Raw genomic sequence first — 26605 nt, 5'->3', positions numbered from 1 at the left:
CATGTATTTTGCATCTGTTATTCCTGCTAAAAGTCTAGAAAGTTTATAACCTTAGTGACTTTTTAAAAATTTGAATGAGGCTTGAAACTTCTAGTTCAATTCTGAGAATATAAAGAAATACTATGTTGTAAAAGAAAAAAACCCCAGAAAATTAACATGTGATACAGTTATTAAATATAGACTTTGTTCAAATTTCACACACAAAAAGAGTGGATATATGTATGTATAACTGATTCACTTTGCTATTCACTTGACACTAACACAACATTGTAAATCAACCCTACTCCAATACATAAAATTTTTTTAAAAGGGATGAGGCTAGGAAAAAATATGAAATAAAAACCAAAATGTGAGTGAGAGATGCTGAGGAGATTAAAAAGAGATGTTGATAAAATTAAGTATAATTGAAGGCATGGAGAGAGAGAGATCTGAAAGAAATCAGTTTAAAATGGTAAAATAATGATACATTGATAGATGACAGGTTGATAATAGATATTCATAAAGGAGAAACCAGTAGTAGTAAGACAGGACAAAGAATACAGAAAATGAGAGAAGAAAAAGGTTTTTTCAAAGAAGACAGTAAAAGAAGAAAGGAAGAATCAAATTCTATAAAGGATGAGTCAAGGAAAAGAATGGCATACAGAAGGAGAAGGAATGTGAGAGTGTGATGGAGGATAAGTAGGAAAACCAAGTACAACTGTGTGATGTGCAAATAGTTAAAAGTAGAAGACAATAAACGTAACATAAAGCTAAATGATTGATACCTATGTGGATAGCCAGCTAGATAGGTAGGAAATTTAGGTAGAAAAAAGTTTTTACAGGAGAAGGCAGTTGTAAGGAGAAGACTGTATAAAGAAAGAGAGAGGGAAGGAAAGAAAAAAGTTTTAGGAGTAGTAATAGAAGAAAGGAGTGGGGAGGAAGGAAAGGAGAAGGAGGGAATACAAATGAAGGAAGACAAGAGGGGAGAAGGGTGGTAGGGTGGATGATGAAAGGAGGTAGGAGGAAGGAATAAGACACGAGGAAAGGGAGGAGGGACAGGAAGGAAAGAGAGAGGAGGGGCTTCCCTAGTGGTCCAGTGGCTAAGACTCTGAGCTCCCAATGCAGGGAGCCTGGGTTCCATCCCTCTAGGTAGGTAGAACTTTAAAAGGACAATCCAGTTAAGACAGTGTAAAGAAAGGAGAGCGGAATGGGGGGCGGGGGGCGGGGAGAAAGAGAAGTTTAAAAAGAAGCCAGTATAAAAGCTTAAGAAGGAAGAAGAGGGATTCCCTGGTGGTCCAATGGCTAAGACTCTGCACTGCCAACGCAGGGGGCCTGGGTTTGATTCCTGGTCAGGGAACTAGATTCCACATACCATAACTAAGACCCAACCAAATACACAAATATTTTAATAATAATAAAATTAATTTCACACTAAAAATAAATAGTGATGAAAAGAAAAATCTTTAAAAATAGGAGACAATGCGAAAAGAATGGAAGAAGAGTGGAAAGAGGGAAGTAGGGAAGGAATGGAAGAAGCAAAGAGGAGAGAAAAGGGATGACAGAAGGGAGAGAGAAAAAGAGAGGAGGAAAGACAAAGAGAAAAGGACAATGAATGACACAGAGCTAGAAGGGACGGAAAGAAGCTTTTAAAGAAGGACAAAAAGAAGAGGCAAGATCGAAAGGAGGAAGTGGGAGGAAAGAGAAGTTTAAAATGATGAGCCTGTAGAAAGTGTAAAATATAAAAGAAATGAAACAGAGTGTGAAGGGCTTGAAAAGGATGCATTAATAAAAAAATTAAGCACAGTTGTGGACAGTGGGGAAAGAAATCTAAAAAGAAGCCAGTTAAAATATTTCAGTGATATAAGATTCATGGATGAATTGACAGGAGAGTAGGTTGATAAGTAGGAAAGTATATAAAATATAAATAGATAGAACCATAGATAGGTGAGTGATAGATGATTGATGGTTGGATGGATGGGTAGGTCTTATTTTTAAAAAGAGAACCAAGTTTCTAAAAGTCAGTAAGAAGTCAGTACATACATATACACAATGGAGTATCACTCAGCCATTAAAAAGAATACATTTGAATCAATTCTAATGAGGTGGATGAAACTGGAGCCTATTATACAGAGTAAAGTAAGCCAGAAAGAAAAACACCAATATAGTATACTCATGCATATATATGGAATTTAGAAAGATGGTAACGATAACCCTGTATGCGAGACAGCAAAAGAGACACAGACGTATAGAACAGTCTTTTGGACTCTGTGGGAGAGGGCGAGGGTGGGATGATTTGGGAGAATGGCATTGAAACATGTATAATATCATATGTGAGATGAATCGCCAGTCCAGGTTTGATGCATGATACAGGATGCTCGGGGCTGGTGCACTGGGATGACCCAGAGGGATGGTACTGGGAGGGAGGTGGGAGGGGGGTTCAGGATGGGGAACACGTGTACACCCGTGGCAGATTCATGTTGATGTATGGCAAAACCAATACAATATTGTTAAGTAATTATCCTCCAATTAAAATAAATAAATTTATATTAAAATAAATAAATAAAAGTCAGTACATAAAAGATAGAAAAAGAGAAAGGGAAAGAAGTTAAAAAATATTTTTCAAAGGGGCCAGTACACAGAGAATAAAAGAAAAAGGGAAGATGGAAAGGACAGGATAGGATAGGGTAAAGTAGGAAAGGGAAACAGGAAGGCAGGGAGGCTAACAGAGAAGAAAGAAATACAGAAAGGGAACAAAAAAATGATGAACAGAAATCGAGTAAGAGAAGGAAAGAACGAAGGAAGAAAGGAAGACATATGAAAGCAAAAAAGAGGAGAGGTTTCAAATGGAATAAAATTATAACAAAATGTAAAATAGAGAAAAATACGAGAATGGGAGACAGAAAGGAAAGAAAAAAGGAGAGTCAGACACAGAAAGAAAGGAAGAATGTCTCACGGGCCAAAAAGTTTTAAAAGTAGGAGCCAATTTAAGAGTGATTGACAGCTGGATATAGAGCCAGCCAGCTAGGTAGGTAGATAGGTAGAAAGAACAGATTTTTAAAGGAGAAAGCAGTAGTAAAGATAATAGCAAAATGTATAAAGAAAGGGAGAAGGAAACAAAGAAAATGTTTTGCAAAAGGAGTAGTATAAACAAAGCAAAAGAAGAATGGAAGGAAGGAGGAAGGGAAGAAAGAAGGAAATGAGAGAGAAAGTGGGGGGGGAGAGGAAGGAGACAGGAATGGACAGAAGGAGAGAGAAGCAAATGAAAGAGGATGAGAGAGCGAGCGTGGGTGGATGGATGGAGAAAGGAAAGGAGGAGGCAGGGGCAAGGAAGAAAGACATGAGGAAAGGGCGAAGGGGCAGTGGACAGTAAGAGGGGAGGAAGGGATGGCGGAAGGGAGGAAGCGAGGGAGGGGAGGGGGAAGACATGCATGCAGGCGGGGAAAGAAGAGAGACAGAGACCACGGAAGGAATGGAGTGAGGAGAATACAGAGAAAGAGGAGAAAGTGAGAGGAGGCAGGAAGGAGGGAAGAAGAAAGGGAGGCTGTAGGGAGTGAGGAAAGAAAGCTCTAAAAAAGAGGAACTCAGTTAAAAACAAATAAAGATGAATGCAGAACAGCTAGGTAGTTTGGTAGGTTGATGGATAGATGGGTAAGTAGACAGGATTTTTATGTGGAAGATCTAGTTTTTAAAAGTCAATATTAAAAAGATGAAGAGAAACAGGTTTAAAAGAGGAAACCCAAAAAAATGGATATAAGAGGAAGAGAGGGGGAAGGAAGTAAAGGAGAAGGAAGGAAAGGAAGAAGGAGGTCAGGAAGGCAGGAAGTAGGGGAGATAGGGAGGGAAGGAGGAAGGCAAGCAGGCAATAAGTTTACAAAGGGTGGAACTTGCGTGGTGGCTCGGTGGATAAGAATCCACCTGCCAGTACAGGGGACACAGGTTCGATCCCTGGTCCAGGAAGATCCCACATGCCGTGGAGCAACCAAGCTCATGTGCCACAACTACTGAGCCCACACTCTAGAACCTGTGAGCTGCAATTATTGAAGCTCTCACGCCCTAGAGTCTGGCTCTGCAATGAGAAGCCTGCCCACCGCAACTAGAGAGTAGGCCCTGTTTGCTGCAACTAGAGAAAGCCTGCAAGCAGGAACAAAGACCCAGTGCAACCAAAAATACATAAAAATTTAAAAATAAAAGATGAGTCAGTAGGGAAGTAAGCTAAAGAAGGGAAGAGAATGTAAGAGTGAAAATGTAGGAACCATTTTCCTACAAAAAACCTAAAACAGTTGTGTGGTGGGGGACAGATCGTAAAAGTAGGAGTCAGGAAAGCAAAGACAAAAATAAAGACAAAGATAAATGGTTGAGAGCTGAATAGGTAGGTAGGCAGTTATACAGATGATAGGTAAGTAGGTAGGTAGGTATATAATTTTAGAAGTGGAAGCCAGTAAGAAGGAATGCATGAAAAAGAGAATGAGAGAGTTAGAGCAGGAAGGAAAAAATAAAAGGGGAGCCAGCAGAAAGAGAGTAAAAGGAGGATGGGAGGAAGGAAGACAGGAGGGTGGGAAGGGCAAAGATAAAGAAGGAAGGAAGGAAGATAGGAAGAAAGGATGATGGAACAGAAGTAAGAAATAATGAAGAAAGAAAAGAGGTTTCTAAGTGATGAGTCAGTAGGGGAAAGTGAGAAATAGCAGAAAAAGACAATGTGAGAATGAGGGGGAGAACCAATAAAGCCAAGTGCAATTGTGTGTGATGGAGGGAGATGGGTTTAAAAAGTAGAAGTCAGTTTTTTAAAAAAGAATACAATATAGATGGATAGATGGCTAGGTAGGTAGAGGGATAGGTAGGTACTGCAGATAGGTAGATAGATGATAGGTAGAAACATACATACATACATCCCTGCATACACATATACACATAGAACTGATGTGGAAAAGGAGAAACCAGTGAAAAGTCAATACATGAAAGGTAGAGAGTTGGAAAGAGAAGGAATGAAAAACTTTTTAAAAGTGGGTTGCTAAATAGTAAAAAGGAAGAAAAGAGAGGACAGGAGACAAGATGTGTGAGGGGGGACAAAAGAGAAAGAAGGGAAAAGAACCAGATAAAAAGAAGTTTTAAAGGAAAGCAGAAAAGACTTCACTTTTAAAGAAATGAGCAAGAGAATGGGTTCAAGAGAACTTTTAAAAAGGACCAGTCAGTAAACACAATGTGAGAGGGAGGAAGGAACGAAAAGTTTGTGAAGGAAGAGTCAGTAACAAAAGCTCACAGTTCAGTTCAGTGAGATGAGGGTGTAACCTTCTGCCTCTGAGACAGTACATCACTTTAGCAGCCAGCTTTCTCCCTCCATCTTCAACTGTTAACTTCCCCTTCCAGTAGGAGGAAAGTTTCAGGTAGGCATCTTAAACAGTGCCCACCTCAAATGCTTTTTGAAAAAGAAAACATAAAAGAACTTGATGTTCACAGTATTACAGAGGTGACAGGAGAATGAAGATGTCTATTTCACATATGAAATTGACTTATCACTGTAACAAAGACATCATGTTCTATCATGTCAACACCAAGGAATATACATAACTCTAATGAAAACCCAGTTAGCACACATATAGTTTAGAATCCTTTTGTCTATTTCTAAATGATTAGAAACAGGAACGGCAGTCACCTTTTTCACAAATCAGGTGTATATATGTATGGTTGCCTCAGCCAGATTTTTGAGGCACAACCAAGAATTGTCATGGCCATTGTGGGGTCTCCAGCACATGGCCTCCAGGGTCTCTAGCACAGGTATTATGCTGGTCTGCATCCCCACACAAAGAAAAAGCCATGTTCTTCTTGAGCAGGACAGAGGGGTGGAGTTTTTTCCCTTTTGCCAGAAGACAGTTCTGCCCCCCCGCGCAGTAGAGCTTTAACTATACAAGATAATATTATAAAAGTGATTGTCCTGCCTCCCCATCACATCTATCCTAAGGTTTCTTAACCTTGCCACTTGGCATGTTGCACTGGATAATTGCTTATTATGGGAACCATCCCGTGCATTGTAGTATGTGTAGCATCATACGTGGCCCCTATCCACTAGATGCCAGGAGAAATCCCTCTCCCTGATTTGTAACAACCACAAATGTCTCCAGACATGTCCCAATTCCATTGTCCTCTGGGGTACAAATTTGCCTCCCACTGAGACCTACTACGTCCCCTCTCCAGTTTCTCCCCATATACAGATTAGGATATGGTTCTCCCCCTAGTGGGCATAAAAGGATAAATAGAATCTATCTTGAATATCTTTGTCATCACCACTATTAATTTTTTTTTTTTTTATTATTTTAAGCTTCTTATCCAAAGATCAAGAAAATGAGTGTCACTGCCGGTCACCAGAAGTCACACCAAGGACAAAAAAGTAATGGAAATAATTAGAAATACTAAAATAGTCATTTGTGCTTCTTTCCCAAAGGTGTTGTCTGGGGCAAGAGGTGTGACTTATGTTCTTACTCCTCTACGTGTCAGCAGTATGGGCCACTGAGGCACTTATTATAAAAGCACAGTCTCAGGCACTGCCCCAGTACTGAATCAGAACCTGCATTTTCACAAGACCCCAGTGCATGACACGCACATTGACTTTTGGGGAACACTGGCTTCCATAGCCCCATGGAGGCAGAATAAAGTAAGGGTGCTCGGATGACTATTTGTCCTCTGCCTCCTCTGGTCTTCAGAGACATACCCTTATCTCCACTGATATAGTGCTTGGCCTGTCATCATTCACAGTTAAATTGGCCATCACTGCAATGACTCATGGTCTGGTCTCGCTGGGCTTAGTAGAACCCTCTGGATTTCCCACGCCACCTGAGTCCTGACTGCCTGCTCCATAACACTCTGGGAGGAGCCCTCTTACCCCCAGCCCAGTGACTCCCCTTGACGAGCTTCCCAGCTAGACCCTCAGCCCTTCCTGGGCCATGTGTATACCACATGGGAACCAAGAGTGGCTTAAGAAAGCAAAACCTTAAGGGGAAATAGGGAGAGGTTGGTCAAACGGTACACATGTTCAGCTGTAAGATTAATAAGGTCTGAGGATCTGATGTATAACATGGTGACTATCGGTGAAAACACTGTATTGTATAATTGAAATTTGCTAAGAACAACATGATAAATATGTGAGGTGATGGATGTTAATTAACTAAATGGAAGCGGGGAGAAATCCTTTCACAGTATACATATTTATCAAATCACCACAGTGTACACTTTAGCTATCTTACAATTTTATGTGTCTATTATATAAGTCCTAAAGAAAGGCAATGCCAAAGAATGCTCAAACTACCGCACAATTGCACTCATCTCACACGCTAGTAAAGTAATGCTCAAAAGTCTCCAAGCCAGGCTTCAGCAATACGTGAACTGTGAACTTCCAGATGTTCAAGCTGGATTTAGAAAAGGCAGAGGAACCAGAGATCAAATTGCCAACATCCTCTGGATCATCAAAAAAGCAAGAGAGTTCCAGAAAAACATCTATTTCTGCTTTATTGACTATGCCAAAGCCTTTGACTGTGTGGGTCACAATAAACTGTGGAAAATTCTTCAAGAGATGGGAATACCAGACCACCAGACCTGCCTCTTGAGAAACCTATATGCATGTCAGGAAGCAACAGTTAGAACTGGACATGGAACAACAGACTGGTTCCAAATAGCAAAAGGACTACCTCAAGGCTGTATATTGTCACCCTGCTTATTTAACTTATATGCAGAGTACATCATGAGAAATGCTGGGCTGGAAGAAGCACAAACTGGAATCAAGATTGCTGGGAGAAATATCAATAACCTCAGATCTGCAGATGACACCACCCTTATGGCAGAAAGTGAAGAGGAACTCAAAAGCCTCTTGATGAAAGTGAAAGAGGAGAGTGAAAAAGTTGGCTTAAAGTTCAACATTCAGAAAACGAAGATCATGGCATCTGGTCCCATCACTTCATGGGAAATAGATGGGGAAACAGTGTCAGACTTTATTTTGGGGGGCTCCAAAATCACTGCAGATGGTGACTGCAGCCATGAAATTAAAAGACGCTTACTCCTTGGAAGAAAAGTTATGACCAACCTAGATAGCATATTCAAAAGCAGAGCTATTACTTTGCCAACAAAGGTCTGTCTAGTCAAGGCTATGGTTTTTCCAGTGGTCGTGTATAGATGTGAGAGTTGGACTCTGAAGAAAGCTGAGCACCGAAGAATTGATGCTTTTGAACCGTGGTGTTGGAGAAGACTCTTGAGAGTCCCTTGGCCTGCAAGGAGATCCAACCAGTCCATTCTGAAGGAGATCAGCCCTGGGATTTCTTTGGAGGGAATGATGCTGAAGCTGAAACTCCAGTACTTTGGCCACCTCATGCGAAGAGTTGACTCATTGGAAAAGACTCTGATGCTGGGAGGGATTGGGGGCAGGAGGAGAAGGGGACGACAGAGGATGAGATGGCTGGATGGCATCACTGACTCAATGGACATGAGTCTGAGTGAACTCCGGGAGTTGGTGATGGACAGGGAGGCCTGGCGTGCTGCGATTCATGGGGTCGCAAAGAGTCGGACACAACTGAGCAACTGAACTGAACTGAACTGATTACATATAAGTCAGTAAAGCTGAAATGTTTTAAAACTGGAAGAAAAAGAAAGCAAAACCTCGGCGAGAGCCTTGCTCTGCCTGACCACACTGTATTACAAAGTTTGGGGTCCATGACCCCAGTGAGGAGGAAGAGTCAGAGTAGGGGTAGCCAAGGAAATCTCTTTCTAGAGTCTTAAACAGAGAGCTGAGCAATAGTTCTTCTTTTCTCTCTGTTAACCTCAGTTATCTGAAGCACCAAGGCCCAAAGTAAGCAAAATGTGAAGCCCTGTCTGATTTCTTTGGTCTCCAGTCACTCTCACCACCTTCCCATTTTCCCACCATCTCTGAGCTGCTAAAGGAGTGGACATTTTCCCCCTAACTTTCCTAAAGTCATATCCTTTTTCTTCCTGAGCCCAGATAACTCTTTATTTGGTAAGCTAAGGGTATCTCCAGGACACTGTGAAGAATTTTCTCAAGCATTCCAGGATGTTTCTACACAAAAAGGAAGATAAAATTTAACGAAATTCTTGAGACAACTGCATGGCTTGCAAGGCATAATGTCTTGGTTGTGTCATCATTTTGGGGGATGACAGATATTGAATATTATTACCTGGGTGTTCATCATGGCATTTGTCCTGTTAAAAATTCTAACCTCTCCTTCCTTCCCTAGCTCCACCCCCAGGCAAGTGAAAGCCTATGAAAGATGAGGGTAGCGATCTTATACTTAGTCAAAAATGAAAAAGTAATATAAAATTTAAAAAATAGCCCTGTTGCATAATGGCTGTTTCTCATTTCTCAAGCCCCAAAAGTGAGTACAACAAAAGGTGGTCTCCAGACCTACATCTAGAAGGCATGATCACTGTAAAAAAAGTGTAAAATATAGAAAAACATAGTATATGTAATGTGAGAACGTAATAAACTTGGGCAAAAGGCATGAACAAACATTTTACTGACGATACACAGATGGCAAATAAGCACACAAAACACTGCTTAATATCTTTATTCCTTAGGGAAAAAGAAATCAAACCACAATGAGATACCACTACACACCCAGTAGAATGTCTAGTAGAATTGAAGTAACTGACCATACCAAGTATTTGCAAGGACTTGAAGCAACTAGAACTGTCTGACAATGCAGGTGGGAATGTAAAATGGTACAACCACTGTGGAAAAAATTTTGGCAGCTCAAGTTAAACTACATCTGCCATGTGATTCAGTCATTTCACTCCTAGGTAGGTGCCCACAAGATATGAAAATATATGTTCAGATGAAGACTTGTACATCAATGTCCATAGCAGCATTATAGTCAAATTGGAAACAACCTAAATGCCCTTCAGCAGGCAAATGGATAAACTAGTGTATCCATACCATGGGATACTACTCAGAAATAAAAAGGAATAAAGTATTAATATAGGCAACAATATTGATGACCATCAAAATATGCTGAATGAAGGAAGCCAGATCACCACCCTCCCCCAACAAAAAAAGGGTGGTACAACCCCTGTTTGATTCCATTTATAGCAAACTCTAGAGAATGCAAACTAATTTATAGTAAAGCAGATCAGTGATTGCCTGGGAGATAGGAGAGGAGAGAGGGATGAACTATAAGGGGGCACAAGGAAACTTTTGGGGATGATGTAAATGTTTACCTTGATGGTGGTGATGGTTTCAAGGGTTTATATATGTACATATATATATATATGCCAAAGCCAAATGGTACATTTTAAATATGTTCAGTTTATTGTACTTCAATTACAGTTCAATCAAATTTAAAAATTAAATGATTTCTCTTTCATTTGCCTATAGGACCATCCCAGCATTTGTATAGTTCTGTAAAGACTCCCGAAAGAAGATCAACCTTGTTGCATTCTCCACATGATGTAAAGAGTAACACAACAGAACAAAAGGTAGAGAGCTGTATGTCTCAGGTGCTTTGTATTGGCCTCTCATTTATCAGGTTAATTTTTCTTTCTAGGGGATATCCCCATTCACTGGGCATGGTACTGATTGGTTAGAAATAATGGAGTTCTACACAGATCTGAACAGTCTTCCTGGTAGAGAAGGTTCTGAGTCAGCTTCATGCTAAATGTACCATGTAGTTGAGCAGAAACTAACAAATATTTGATGATGATGATGATGATGACGCTAGCTAATGTTTATTGGCAACCTGCTGTGGGCCAGGTCCTAGTAGAAAGTAGGGAAAGGTAGAAGGAAGGGGAAAGGGGGGAAGTAGGTGACATAGGCTACAAAGATAGAAAAGACATAACTGCTCTTGGGGATGCACTGTCCAGGGATCAGACACATAAACAAAAGTCCTTACAGTCAAATGAGAGGAGATTTTTGCTTTGCATAAAATATGAAGCACAGAAAGTGTGGAGAAATAGCCCTGCCTAGAGAAATCGAAAAAAGCTTTATAAAAGGAGGGCTTCATTGAATTGTAGTATTCCCTGGTGGCTCAGAGGGTAAAGCAGACATCTACCTGCAATGCAGGAGACCTGGGTTCAATCCCTGGGTCAGGAAGATCCCCTGGAGAAGGAAATGGCAACCCACTCCAGTACTCTTGCCTGGAAAATCCCATGGACAGAGAAGCCTGGTAGACTACAGTCCATGGGATTGCAAAGAGTCGGACACGACTGAGCGACTTCACTTTCATTGAATTAGGTCTTGAAACATGAGTGGGAAGTTTTCAGATGAGTTAGATGTGAGGATGTAGTGAGGCAGTATTGCAGACAGGCTTACAGTGTTAAGTGAAAGCATGAAAGCTCAAGCCAGCAAAACCAGAGCAGTGGGACAGAAGAGACTGAAATGGTAGGTTGAAGCCAGAACTTTGTATCCCTTGCTGAAGTATGAATTCATTCTCTCAGTAGTAGAAAACCATTGCCGGTTTTTTAGTAGGATGTGAGATACAAATGATTTGGGTTTTAAAAGATACTCTAGTTGCAGTGTGAGATAGCTACATAGAGGAGATTAGAGGCAAGATCGTTTTGAGTCTACTGGGATAGTCCAGATAAAAATGATAAAGGCCTGAACTAAGGCTGTGACAATGAGGGTGAACCAGAGGCCACAGATTTAAGATATTTCAGAGTCAGAGTATGTCAGGATTTGGTGACTCAACAGATGTGTGGACCTAGAGAAAAGGAGATGACAACGATGGTGATGATTTAATTTTTGTGTGCAGGTCTGGTATGCTCTCATAGTGCTGAGGCCTACTTCTATCTCAGAGCTCATTATCCTCCATCATATTTGTCTGTCTTTTCTACTGGGTGATAAACTTCTTGAGGTCAGGAATTATGTATCTTAGTTCCAGGCAGTGTACTCAATAAACATTAGACTGGATTAAACTAGCCTTATCTGAAATAAACAGAACAATTCTGTGCTTTCTGGAATGGAGCACTGGATGATTATTATTGGTTATAGGATTATTATACCTATAACCAAAATGTGGAAGACAGACAAGTAGCAAGTTTGAAAAGACAGGAAAAGATAGCGTACCTGGGTACAATATACGCTTCATTTTAAACTAGTTATAAAGTGAGGTACCTGTAAAAGATATCCAGTAAGAGGTTAATAATATGTATTAGCATTGAGACCAGCACGTAGTAGAGAGGTAGAGATGAGGGGAAGGGGGAGATAAGATACTGTATTATTCTGATTGCTTTAGAATCAGCAAAAGTGTCTTTTAGAAGAAGAATTACTAATTAATTTTTTTCTTGAATGTTAAACCATACAGAAAGATAGAGAAACCATTAGGACATCATATCCTTCAAATGATGGAGGTAAGAAAAGGAACAATATTTATAATTGCTCTGATATCTTTTGGTTAAATAATTCATTGTGTCATATAGTCTTCCAAGTTATGCTTTTTTTCTCTGATTATACAATCCATGATTAATTTGATAAAGGAAGACAGAAGAATTATTCATGGTTGTAAATATAAGCATCACATTTTTAAGTGATTGCTGGGAGAATAGGCCTTCTGGAATCGACAAGGTGTGAGGAAGTTAGAGTTTCTGCTGTGACTGCCTCTGTAAGTTCCTGACAATGCGGCCATTAGAGAGTCCCAGTGAAGAGATGTCTCCCCAGGAAGGTCTCTTTTACCATCTTTTCTCCCCAGACATAAAAATCCATCCTGTTTCCCATCTCCCAGGGCTGGACTAGAGATTAGCTAAGTCTCTGTTCGTCTCCATAAAAGATTCCCACGCGTAACCTCCACACTTACCAAGAGCGCTGGGACATCTTCACCTGGGCGGCCCATGAGTACCTCAGATCCAACATGCGCAAAACCATATTCATCCCCAAACCAGCGCTCTGTTCCTCCTAACTTTATTCAGGCACAAAACCTGAGTCATTTTTGACTCTTTGCTATTTGCTCCAGTCCAGTCTGCCTCCTTAAATTCTCTCATAACTCCCTTCCTTTCCATTCATGCTTCCTGTGCCATTAAGCACTGTAATAATTAGTCTCCAATTTCTTTTTCTTGTTGATCTGTCCTACATTTTGCTGTGAATGTAACCTTCCTGAAATACAGGTTTGAACATATAATGCCTCTACCCAAAAGTCCTCTGTGGTTCCCCTTTGCTTACTGAATGAAGTGCAGAACAGTTTGCTCTAGGGCAGGGGAGTGGTGAGAAGTTTAGCTGGCGAAGTAACTTAGAGCCAGGGAGTTCAGGCTTGTCCCTAATGGCAGCAGTGGCCCCTGGAAGCTGGTAAGCAGGGGACTTCACAAAAGGGGATCTTATACTCGGAGATACTGCCTTAATGTCCATAAATACATACATTCTCGATTATGGTAATCTTAGACTTTATGGCAGCCCAGCAAGGAGAACTATATGATTTTTTCATATTTAAAGTTACCTCTTCTTTTCCCTAGAAATTACTACACTTCAGAGTCCAGGTGTTTCTGCGAAAACACCAAGTATCTGTAGATACTGTCTACAGGATACTTCAAAACAACAGGCAAGTAACTTTTCTTTTGTCCCACATACACACAGAAACAATGAAGTATAAAATGAGGATCAAGACTGACATAACACAATTTCATTCATTAAATGACAATTCAGAACAGTCTTATTCCCTGAAATTAGGCATCTTATAGTAAGATTTTATTTAAAAAAATTGAAATGCGAATCCACAGTAATAATCCTGTTACTTCAGACTTCCAATGCTTATGGCTATCTGTTGTGTTAGTGTTGCCATACTCTAAGTGTAGGGAGTATCAATAACAACTAGTAAGCTAACAGAAGAAAAATCTCAGGTGAGCCTGAGATTTTAAATGTGTTAAATAGACCCAAAATTTGAATACTTGTCTCAATTCTTAATAGAAATTACCAGAAACAATGTGAGTGTTCTCACTTAGCTCTTAGGTATGTAGGCTTCTTAAAAGATGAGCTTCAAGTCCATTCACACAGGAAGCAACATACTGGACTTTCGTGAATCATTTCTCTTCTCATGCTGATGGGTTGTACAGAAACAGCCATACAGCCTCACCCTCTCGCCTTTGTGGTCAGTGATCACTCAGTCGATGGTGGGAAATTGACAACAAACATTTAGGGTACAGCCTCTGGTCACAGCATCTGTCATCTCTGTGGGTCACCAATTGGTCATTCACTTTCAGACTCAAACCCACATCCTTGGCTCCATTAGCACTGTATTAAATGACTCACCTGTTCTAAAAAGTTAACACATTTTCCTATATCCTATGTTGAATGCATAATCTGTATTCTCAGTATCTGAAGAAAGAATCTTAACTACCTTAAGACAATATATGAGTTGCACATCAGGAGTTAATAACTTTTTTCACTTGCCTCACTATGCATGTATGCTAAGTCGCTTCAGTCGTGTCCGACTCTATGCGACCCTATGGACAGCAGCCCACCAGGCTCCTCTGTATACAGGATTCTCTAGGCAAGAATACTGGAGTGGGTTGCCATTTCCTTCTCCATGCCTCACTATACAGTCAGAAAAAAAAGTATTTTCTGAGTGTAGTATAGATGGGAAACTTAATACTATCAATACATATGTTATCCAAAAAATAAGCAATAAACAAATTTAGACCATCTGTTTTTTAAGGCTTTAAAATACACTGGACAATATGAGTAAGTCAAATTGTCACAAATACCTAATTCGGTTTGAGAAATAGTACGACCACTTTTATCCAACAAAATCCAATACTATTTTCCAGCTTACTTCACCCATCCCATCAGTGTCATGAAATGTACTTCTGGTGGCTTGTGTTCAGTTCTCAGGCCTAGGAAAAAGCAAAGTCTACTCTGCTGGATTTCTCTTCCTGTATGATTACCTAAGCAGGTGGAGCTCCTGGCCAACTGAGAGAGCCCCATCGCACATATGCAGAAAAACTGCTCTCTGCCTTCCAGCTCCCTCACAGCATTCCCCCTGTGCTTAACTTTCTTTAAAACCCACACATATTGTTTTTAGCTATTCAACTGATTACCTTCCATGCTGGTCAGTGCACTCTTCAGTTAATTAATTTTAGCATACTAGGAACTCTGTAAGCCTTTGAATTATGTAAGAAATGGAAACCAAATAAAACATAAATATTTATGATAAATAGATTTCTAAAATCATTTTATTAAATTTCTGTGAGACATAGGTGATGCTCAAATTCTTTGAAAACTCCTTTAAGGATTTTTTTTGTTTTCATTTTTCTTGTGGCATGTATAGGTGACACGTGCTGATTTGAATGGGGAAAAGGCCAAGAAATCAAGCTTAAACTATGAGCCAGGTAAACATTATCAACAGCTGTTAAGGAAATCATGCAATGCATTAATACATTCAACTAACATTTACTAAGCTTTTGCTACACGCCATGCACTATACTAATTATTGAACAAAGTAGAGAAGCCATGGTTCCTACCCTGGATTTTACAGTGTGGTATAAAACAGTCATGCCAGTAATCACAACATAATATAATAAGTGCAATAAAGGAGGCAAATACAAAGTCCACTGGAAGCATAGGGGAGACAAGGAAGCTTCTACAGAAGATGCCACACGAGCTCAGACATGAAGGACGAGATGTTGATGTATGGCAAAACCAATACAATATTGTAAAGTAATTAGCCTCCAATTAAAATAAATTTATAAGAAAAAAAAAAGAGAAAGAATTTTCTAAGCAGACTAATGGAAAGAGAACTTCCAGGAGAAAGGAATACATTTACCAAGATATATACATTAGAGCCTAGTGGGTTTGTGGAAATGCAGATTTTTTTTCAGAATTGTTTTAGGTAAAAGTTCAAGTCAGAGAATTACAGAAGATGAAGCTTGACTGGTAGATATCGGTTGATCATTAAGATTCTGGTAAGCTGTGCCAGGAGATCTACCTTTTATCCTATTATCAAAGTACAACTATTGAAGAATATTGACAGGAACCTAATATGGTCAGAATTTGCCTTTTCTACCCACAGAGATAGAAAAGGAACTTCTGGTTACCAAAGGGGAAAGTGGGCTTGGGGGGATGAGTAAATTAGGAGTTTGGGATTAACAGGTACACACTACTATATATGAAGTAGATATACAACAAGGACCTACTGCATAGCATGGGGAACTATATTCAATATCTTGTAATAACCTATAATGGAAAAGAATCTGAAAAGGGATGTGTATGTATATATATATATATATAATATATAATATATATAGAACTGAATTATTTTGTTGTACACCTGAGACTAACACAACATTGTAAATTAATTATACTTCAAAAAATGACCCAAAAAAGAAAGAAAGAATTTGCCTTTTCTAAAAAAGGAAAGCAGAATTAGAGGTGAGGAGACTTGAGACAATGAGACAATAAAAATAATAGCATATTGAGCACTCACTATGTGCAGGTTCTACGCTAAACCGTATTCTCTCATTTAACCCTCTGAACAACAAAACTGTTTTACCTACCATTTTACACATGAATAAACTAAGTCTCAGAGTTGTAAATTATCATGCCCAAGATTTCACATAACATGTGGCAAAGCCAAGGTTTTAAAAGCCAGGTCTATCTTACTCAACCAATCCTAACCACAATACCACACTGCCCCTTATTACAATTAAGAGGCTATTATAATAGTCAAAGCTAGAAATGAGTCCTGAACAAAGTCAGTGGCAGTAAAGATGAAGAGCTGGGCACAGATTTGACTCAGACTAAGAAAGGCAAATGGATGAGATCTGGCTACTGATTGAATGTGGGAGAAGAATGAATTGAAGACAACGCCCATATTTCTAGTACAGGCAACTTAATGGATTGTGGTGCCATTCAATAGATAGGCAATACAGAAAGACGAACAAGTTTGGAAGACAAATATTTAGTTCAGCTTTGAATATATTGAGTTTGAGGTGCCTGAGGGCATCCAAATGGGACATCTAAGTGGAGCAGTCAAGGAGGCAGTTATAGGTATTGGTCTGGGATGCATGGGAGAAGAAATGAAAGGAACGCCTTATGTCAAAACCTATGGGAAATAATGAAAGCCGTTCCCATAGGTTTGATATACCTGTTCTTTTTAAGGTAGGTTATACTTTCTCCTCTTTATTCCATCTTTGATCTAAGAGTTATCCTTAAGTATGTTTCTTAATTATCAAGAAATTCATATTTTCAGTCACATTTTTAAAGTTAGATTCAGAGAATGTAGCCTGTAAATATTCAACACATTGAAGTTGTTGACATTTTCTTTGTGGCCAAATATGTGATTGATATTTTGAAAGTATTCCATAGATATACAAAAAATATATATTCTCTATTTAAAGGCTGTAAGGCTCTAAATGAATTTTAAATTCTACTTATTGATTATATTATTCAACTGTTATATGTCTTTTCTAATTTTTTGGTCTACTATTTGCTGAATAACAAATCACCCTAAAACCTGGCAGCTTAAAAAAACATTATCTCACAGTTTCTGTGGTTAGGAATACAGAAACAACTTAGCTGGATGGTTCTGATTCAGGGGCTCTCATGAGGTTACAGTCAAGATGTCATCCAGGGCTGCTTCAGTCATCTAAAGTCTTGATTGGGACTGAAGAAGTCACTTCCAAGGTGGCTTACTCACATGGCTGTTGGCGGGAGGTCTCAGTTCCTCACCATGTGGGCATCTGCATACATCTCTGAATATCCTCATGATATGGCATCTGGCTTCTCCCAGAGTGGGTGGTCCAAGAGAGAGGGGCAGAAGCCACACTATATTTTATAGCCTAGTCTCAGCACACTCTCACTTCCACTCATCACTTCCACTCTATTCATTGGAAGCAAGTCTCTAAGTACAACCCGCACTCAAGGGGGAAAAGAATTAGCCTCCACCACTTGGAGAGAGTATTATCAGAGAATTTGTAGACGTATTTTAAAAACACCACAACAGTATTATCTTCACACTTATTTTTTCAGGTATGTGCACTATTAATTCCAGCTCCTTCCTTTCAAAACTGTACACACTCAAACATACACTCACACACAAAGACACTTAAGAAAGTACACAGAATTGAAGTTAACTTTGATGCAGATCATTGGAATTCATTGATTATTCAAAATACATGTTATATTTATTGGGAGAACAATAGCTATTCACCCTGACTATGAACTGACTTTTAATTGGTAACATTACTTTTTATTATTCAAAGTATTCTGTTTGTCTAAGACTGTTTAGTCATGTATATGCATGACTGATGGCCTTCCTCAATGGCTCAGAGGTAAAGAATCAGCCTGCAATGCAGGGGACACAGGTTCAGTCCTTGAATTGGGAAGACCCCCTGGAGAAGGGCATGGCAACCCACTCCAGTATTCTTGCCTGGAGAATCCCATGGACAGAGGAGCCTGGTGGGCTACAGTCCATAGGGTTGCACAGAGTTGGACATGACTGAAGCGACTTAGCACGCACACACGTGCATAACTGACATACACCATCCCAGTATTCCTATGGACATATTCTACATGAAGACTTGCTTTAGTATCATTATCCAGAAATAGTTACTAAAATCCACTTGCGAACTTTGCTAGACGGCATACAAAGCATGTTAGTATTTAAGTGGGAAGAGATTAATGACAGGAAGACTAATGAATGAACATTGAGCCAACACGTATATTAAAGAATTAATTGAACAAGTAAATGTTCTTGAGTGCTTACTATATGCCAGGCACTGTAAACTAGTACAATACAGCATAGTAAGTCCTATAACAGAGGGATGTATAGGGCGCTTCAGGAGCTTGACAGAGAACGCCTGTCTATCTGGGCAGATATAAAGGAAGGCTCTCTGAAGGAGGTGACACAAGCTGAATGAGTCCTAAAGGATGGAAAGTTTTAAAAAGGGACCTGAGTTACAAGGGAAATAGTGAAGGCAGAGGAACTGTGTGTTGTTCAGTACTTCTGGAGCAGAGAATATATGTAGAATGGTGACCACAGATGAGGCTGATGAGGTAGGCAGTCACCCCAAATCTTAAGGTACTTGATGCCTGTCTGGTAGTCCCTGGAGGATTTAAAAAGAGTGTTGACAGCAGGAAATGAAAGACCTATTAAGGGACTTCCCTGGAGGTCCAGTGGGTAAGACTCCGAGCTCCTAATGCAGGAGGTCCAGGTTCAATCCCTGATCAAGGAAGGAGATCCCACATGCTGTAACATAGTAAAAAAGTAAAAAAAAAAAAAAAAAAACATGTAAAAAAGTCCCATATGCCACAACGAAGATGGAAGATCCTGAGGCTGCAACTAAGACCCAGCACAGCCAAATAAATAAATAAAAGTTTTTTGTTTTTTTTTTTTTTTTAAAAAAGACCTATTCAGTTCAGTTCAGTTCAGTCGCTCAGTCGTGTTCAACTCTTTGCGACCCCATGAATTGCAGCACGCCAGGCCTCCCTGTCCACCACCAACTCCCGGAGTTCACTCAGACTCACGTCCATCAAGTCAGTGATGCCATCCAGCCATCTCATCCTCTGTCATCCCCTTCTCCTCCTGCCCCCAATCCCTCCCAGCATCAGAGTCTTTTCCAATGAGTCAACTCTTCACATGAGGTGGCCAAAGTACTGGAATTTCAGCTTTAGCATCATTCCTTCCAAAGAAATCCCAGGGCTGATCTCCTTCAGGATGGTCTGGTTGGATCTCCTTGCAGTCCAAGGGACTCTCAAGAGTCTTCTCCAACACCACAGTTCAAAACCATCAATTCTTTGGCACTCAGCTTTCTTCACAGTCCAACTGTCACATCCATACATGACCACTGGAAAAACCACAGCCTTAATTACAATTTTATAAGTAGCCTGTGAAGGATACCAACAAATAGTGATTTTCTTTTTCTCTCTAAAAATTCATCTGCAGCTCCCGGAGTCTCCTTCATTCACGACTCACCCATTAGGTAAGTATCTAAGAAAGCTAATAAAGGAATGTGTTATTTTAAATTAATATTTAAATAATTACACAAGAGTGCTGCTTGAATCCTCTACTCTTGTAGTTTTACTTGTCTGTAGTAAAAGTCTCACCTTTTGCAACCTCTCAGGACTAAGCTAAAATTGTAAAGTAGGCAAAGTTAATCATTCATGCTCTTCCAGTTCCTCTTCTGATCTCACTTTAGTCCTGGGCTCTCCTCATAGGCAATACTTTGACTCCCCTTTCACGTAGCATTACTCCTTCTAGGATCTAGATCTGTTCTTTTCCCCCGTCCCCACTCAAAAATGCATTACTTGTACCATTTGAGGTTATTGGTTTTCAAATGATGATAAATTAGTTTACCGTATAGTATTAATGACGTAATCTGTTACTCCCTGAGGATATTTGCATTTTCATCCAAAGTAAGTCAATCTCTCATGATCTAAAATAAAGGCCAGTGGAGAAGTTTTCTTTTGGCCTGGGGCCTTTCAGCTCTCAAACATTGATGGCCACCCATTCTGCTGATGTCCTGTTCCCCTCAAACTTGAATAATAATTCATGCATATAAAATACCTCCTGATGGAATGTACATACCTATCATCTTTTATAAACCCTCAACAAACCAAATTAGGTTCAGGATAATTTTTATAAATCCCAAACTTTGATGAATTGGTTAGGTAAAGGGAAGTAGTGTATGATGGTAAATGGTGTTGATGTTCAGACCAGGCTTCTTAGAAAAGGATTTTGAGGTAGGAGTAATTGCAGTCAGTTTCATTTACAGAGGGCTCATGGGGTACAAGGATGCTGAAGGAAAGAAACTGACTAGCTCAGTATCAAGGTAGTTTCAAGAAATAAAGGTGAGAGAATGTGTGCATTATAGAGTGTTAATTCCTGCCTGCCTCTTCTTCCTGTCCCCACTATCATCCTAGACTACAGAACTACAGAATCACTTCAGTCTTTTCAACAGCAAATGTTCTGGATAGCCCTTTATTATAAAAATCAGCTAAGATGAAGAGCTATGCACATGACCCAGAGCTGCTATCTCATTCCTCACAAATACACAAGTTAAGACACCTTTATCTGAGCCTAGGACAATTCCAAGCCAGAACACAATGGAGAAGGCAATGGCACCCCACTCCAGTACTCTTGCCTGGCAAATCCCATGGACAGAGGAGCCTGGTAGGCTGCAGTCCATGGGGTCTCGAAGAGTCGGACATGACTGAGCGACTTCACTTTCACTTTTCACTTTCATGCATTGGAGAAGGAAATGGCAACCCACTCCAGTATTCTTGCCTGGAGAATCCCAGGGATGGGGGAGCCTGGTGGGCTGCCGTCTGTGGGGTCGCACAGAGTCGGACACGACTGAGGCAACTTAGCAGCAGCAGCAGCAGGACAATTCCAAGCCAGAACACAAGAAAACACAGCTAGAATACCATCTGGTATGGCTCTGCCCATTGCACCCATGCCACACCTCTTTACCTTACAGGAAAGAACACAGGTTCAAGGCCTCTGGCTTAGTCCTCTTGATCTGTTGCAGCTCCTTGCTCCCTGAGACTCAAGTGTGGGTGCATTATGTCTATTCCATCACATACCTCATCTCTCTTCTCTTCCTCCACCTCCTTAGTTCTCTGTTTTTTCTAATGCTAACATAAAGACATACACAGTAAACTTCAGTTCAGTTCAGTTCAGTCGCTCAGTCGTGTCTGACTCTTTGCGACCCCATGAATTGCAGCACGCCAGGCCTCCCTGTCCACCACCAACTCCCGGAGTCCACCCAACCCATGTCCATTGAGTCGTTGATGCCATCTAACCATCTCAGCCTCTGTCATCCCCTTCTCCTCCTGCCCTCAATCTTTCCCAACATCAGGGGCTTTTCAAATGAGTCAGCTCCTCGCATCAGGTGGCCAAAGTACTGGAGTTTCAGCTTCAACATCAGTCCTTCCAATGAACACCCAGGACTGATCTCCTTTAGGACGGACTGGTTGGATCTCCTTGCAGCCCAAGGGACTCTCAAGAGTCTTCTCCAACGCCACAGTTCAAAAGCATCAATTCTTCGGCACTCAGCTTTCTTTATAGTCCAACTCTCACATCCATACATGACCACTGGAAAAACCATAGCCTTGACTAGACGGGCCTTTTTTGGCAAAGTAATATCTCTGCTTTTGAATATGCTGTCTAGGTTGGTCATTACTTTCCCTCCAAGGAGCAAGTGTCTTTTAATTTCATGGCTGCAGCCACCATCTGCAGTCATTTTGGAGCCCCCAAAAATAAAGTCTGCCATTGTTTCCACTGTTTTCCCCATCTATTTGCCATGAAGTGATGGGACTGGATGCCATGATCTTAGTTTTCTGAATGTTGAGGTTTAACCCAATTTTTTCACTCTCCTCTTTCACTTTCATCAAGAGGCTCTTTAGTTCTTCTTCACTTTCTGCCATAAGGGTGGTGTCGTCTGCATATCTGAGGTTATTGATATTTCTCCCGGCAATCTTGATTCCATCTTGTGCTTCATCCAGCCCAGCATTTTGCATGATGTACTCTGAATATAAGTTAAATAAGCAGGGTGACAATATACAGCCTTGATATATTCCTCTTCCTATTTGGAACCAGTCTGCTGTTCCATGTCCAGGTCTAACTGTTGCTTCCTGACCTGCATACAGGTTTCTCAAGAGGCAGTCAGGTGAGCTTAATAAAATAGAATTAGGAACCAAAAAAATCAGGACAAGAGGATGCCAATGTGATAAGATAGTGATGGGGGGTAAACAGTAGTAATAATTCAACAGATTTGGTGATAGAATGGACCACACGTATGTATGATCAGGAGGTATCAGGCATCATCCCAAGCTAGGGGCCTGAGGTACCAATAGAGGCTCACCAATTACAATTAGATTAAAACTTAGATATTCAGAAGGATTAGGCAGACGGACTAAAATGTAGTCTTGTTACATTAATCTTCAAGGGGTGGTTGGCCAGTTATTTTCTGGACTAAAGTAAGGTTGTATGGCGGAAAAGGTTAGGAACAGAAAGGTTATGTTTATAGTTTTATAACATGGAAAATTAAACTGTGAAAAACTGGGCCTTATGTTTGGGGCTTCTAAACTAAGTGTCATTAATATCACTGCCCTCTTTAAGAAGTAGAGTTGGCAGTACAAACGAACCTAAACCTTTGACACTTTAGTAGTATCAACCTATCAGGGAAAAACACTGAAGACTAGAGAAAAGTAGATGTAATATCATGGCACTCCTAGAATTGTGGTGGAACTTTCCCACATAACAGTGAGTTTATTTGCGTGTTTCTGCTCAATTGACTCCAATGAGAAACTGATAATTCGCGGCAAACTGCAGATTTGTATCCAATATTACAACTAGTTGCTAGTGGTCTTATATAAGGTTTTTTAAATCTATATGGTTAGTTTTGTTCTTAGGTCTTTGCTGTTTCCTTTTATCTTAAAGTATGCCTTTGGGACAGAAAGTCTGGAGACAGGTAGAAACATACATAGGACTCCACTTGCTGCCTATGGTATGAGGTTAGGGAGAGCAGGAAAAAAAGAATCTGGGTGCGTTAGATTGCAGAGGATCTACAAAGAGGAAATTGTGCTGGAGATGGCCTGAGAAACTGGGTCTCAGAAAAATTAGTGAAGCCAAAGGATAGGAACTATGTCACTGATGGTGAGCATTCATGTTCTAGGTTCCATATTGCAAAAAGGTATTAATCCTAGGATGGGCTATTGCTGCCTAACCCTAGCTGAGACCTTTTCCTACTAGTGTTAAAGTTGTCATTTCACAGTCTGACTGTATGTCTCAATATTGGATTGTTAGGCCTTGGTAGAAAAAAGTAAATTTGATAACATAAGGGCAGGCCAAGTAAAAATGAAAATAGAGCACCATGTTTCCTTTAAGAGGGTCAAGAGGTTATGGCAAGGGGTCCATGGAGGCAGTAAAATATGAAAGTAAATCAGACTTAGGCTTTGTTTTTTTTTTAACTTTGTGTTATCCTATAATCTACATGATTTTGTTGTTCTCTTGCTACAATTTAATAAAATATAATTTTGGTTCCATGTAGTAGATCAGAATAAATAATCCTGATTAGAGCATAGAAGAGAATATTGTGATACCTAGAAAGGGGCTCCATCTAATTTGGCTTTGCATGTCATCCGAAACCCATTATTTTAATGTCCTTGTCAGTAATCATACATAGATCTTCTACTGCAGGGTGAGGAGAGGAGATTAGGAATTTTGAGGGGGTGAGTAGAAAGTGAATTATCAGAAAGCTCTGATCAGGCAGGTCAAGTGGAAAGAACTAGCCCATCCCTTGTCTTTCCAACCCCATGCTCTTCTCAACTCACTACAGAACAAACATGGCTAAGGTGGGTCAAGAGTGGCAACATCAAGTGTTAGTTTATACAGCACCTATTATTCTACTGTTTATGCCGCAATTATTCTGCGTAATAATTCTTCTGGGTAATAGAGCATGTCCTATGCCCAGGGGCCAATATCTAAATAAGAGGATAAATGGGGAGATTAGATAAAAAAATAAAGCTTATTCTTCTTTGTGAATTGCTGGGGAGAAAACAAAACTCCCAAGCACAAAACAGGTAATCTGATTCAATGATTAGGAATTTGGAGGAAAGTTACATAAATGATTAACCATGAGTAATAAAATCAATCTCTTTTTACTTTTTCAGACAAGACTACCATCCAAATCGCTGTCAAGAGAAAGTATGTATGATGAAATTCACTATAGAGCAATTAAGGATATTTTCCGATATGTTATTAGAGAAAAATCTGTGAATCAGACTACCAGCAAAATCATCTATTGATTTTAGTCCGTTTTCCTCTTTGCCTTTTTCTCTTCCTTGACTTTCACTCTCTGTTAATCTTGAATTTTGCCAAGGTCCGAAATTATTGTTCAAAGAGTTATTGCTATGCGGGGTACAAAGTTACTGTTACCGCCATTTTGCCCCGGGTCCTCAGGAGGGTAGATTGGGGGAGCTTTGGGAGGTTTAATCATCACAAAGAAAACATCCAATACCACACACTCACTCCATAATGGGAAGGCATTACAGGAAATGCCTTTGCAGACCCTTGCAGATCTGGCTGAAGGGCTGAGCACCCTGCCCCTCAGGTAAGTGAACCAAGATGCCTAGATCTATCTTGTAATTCTCCTGGGAGTAAGAAGAATCTTAGGATGGCTACTCCATCAGAAGAAGGGGGTCTCAAGAGAGCTGCAACTTGGACCAGGTGAAGAGCATAAGGTAAGTCTGATAAGCCCCAACTTTGGGGCTAGAAGAAACATGAACTAGAAAGGGGTTCAGGGGAGTAGCACATTCACATACTTTTTCACACGTACGTGAGAGTTTCATAGACCGTCCAACAAACACAAAGGCTGAGACATACTGGCACCAGGAAGATATTTCTTGGTTTACTAGTATAGTGAAAATGAGCTAAAAATCAGATTCTACTTATCACATTTCACTTCATTAAAAACTTGACAAATGTCCCAATTTTATATGTCAAAGTTGGACATGCTTCTCAGCTACCCTAAGAGTAATAATGTAGATCTACTTACTGTACATTATCTCTGGTAACAAGAAAATAATATGTATTGAAATGCTTAGCTCATATGTATTGGAACAGATTTCAATCAATTTAGACCAAGAAGGTGAGTAGCTTATTTATTAATGTTTAAATGTGATTCTTAGAAGTGTCTGATTTAGGTCATGTTTATGTAAAACAAGTGTTTTTCAACCGTATGCTGTCATTTCAAATTATTAATATGTTCTTCAAACTCAGTAGCCATTTTCTGGTCTGCACGGTAGGTGAAAAAAAGTGCTTTACAAGAACTAGATAGTAGTAATGTTTGCATAACACTGTGAATGTGCTTAATGCTGCTCAACTGTACAATTTAAAACGGTCAATTTTATGTTATGTGCATTTTATCACAATAAAACATACATTAAGAGATTTGGGAAGGATTCTAATAACACGACTTTTCCTGGAGGTGTCCTCCAAACCTTCTCTAACTGGTCAGGAGAGAATATGCTACATTCAGCAAGGTGTTAACTTTTCTCTGAATGTTGGCCTAACCTTGAACAATCTGAGGCTAACTTCAGAGATAATTGTGAATTAACAACCACATGATAGGGAATCCGGTGCCCAAATGCCAGGATATCAAACAATGCACAGCTAAAATGCCAGGCATCCAGCCTTTGCTGCCACTGGCTTGTAGCCACAGCGTTGAGAAACAGTTCCTGTGGAAGGTACACATGCTTGGTCTGGCTGTCTTGAGGATAGTAACAACTTTAAAAAGAATGCTATTTTATTATAGGCAAAAGGATTTTTATGACCCCCAAATATATCTGCAATAAGTAAACGTACACAAACAGTTATAGAGTCTGGCAGGTGCACTTGTCATCTGCCCCTGGTCCCCTGTCTAAGCTGTAACAATAAACACAATTAAACATGAGGAAATGGCTGTTCAAGTCCAGGCCCTGGGTTTCTACTTCAGCACTTACTGAAAGAGACCCCAGCTTCCCTCAAGTGCTCCACCTTCTGGCTGTTTGAGCCAAGTTCGGGCTCAGCCTTTTTTCCTTCTGAAATTAATGTATTTGTTTCTTGAGCTGACCTCTGCCTCCCAATCTAAGACAGTTTGCACTGATAATCTTTTATTGGACCTAAGCCTGTTCATTTCCCTTAAATCATCAGTGCTAATTGTTGCCCATTGATTA

At 40.1% G+C, this 26605-nt stretch overlaps 1 protein-coding gene across 4 annotated transcripts in view; it reads left to right on the top strand.

Annotated features, from left to right (window-relative positions):
* LOC129638938 (fibrous sheath-interacting protein 2-like) overlaps positions 1 to 26605 on the top strand; it is a 73534-nt gene that overhangs the window by 25449 nt on the left and 21480 nt on the right. For 3 of the 4 annotated variants that reach the window (XM_055563700.1, XM_055563699.1, XM_055563697.1), the window contains 7 exons: positions 6293 to 6361; positions 10346 to 10446; positions 12270 to 12315; positions 13408 to 13493; positions 15219 to 15279; positions 19833 to 19869; positions 24563 to 24596. In XM_055563700.1, coding sequence (XP_055419675.1) covers positions 6293 to 6361; positions 10346 to 10446; positions 12270 to 12315; positions 13408 to 13493; positions 15219 to 15279; positions 19833 to 19869; positions 24563 to 24596 — 434 coding nt within the window. The remainder of the gene's footprint in view (positions 1 to 6292; positions 6362 to 10345; positions 10447 to 12269; positions 12316 to 13407; positions 13494 to 15218; positions 15280 to 19832; positions 19870 to 24562; positions 24597 to 26605) is intronic. The other variant, XM_055563698.1, reaches the window with a different exon arrangement.

The sequence above is a fragment of the Bubalus kerabau genome, chromosome X, assembly GCF_029407905.1.
Source record: "Bubalus kerabau isolate K-KA32 ecotype Philippines breed swamp buffalo chromosome X, PCC_UOA_SB_1v2, whole genome shotgun sequence".
Taxonomy (NCBI): domain Eukaryota; kingdom Metazoa; phylum Chordata; class Mammalia; order Artiodactyla; family Bovidae; genus Bubalus; species Bubalus kerabau.
Note: the sequence above shows the minus strand (reverse complement) of the source record. Positions and strands in the feature narration are given on the sequence as shown.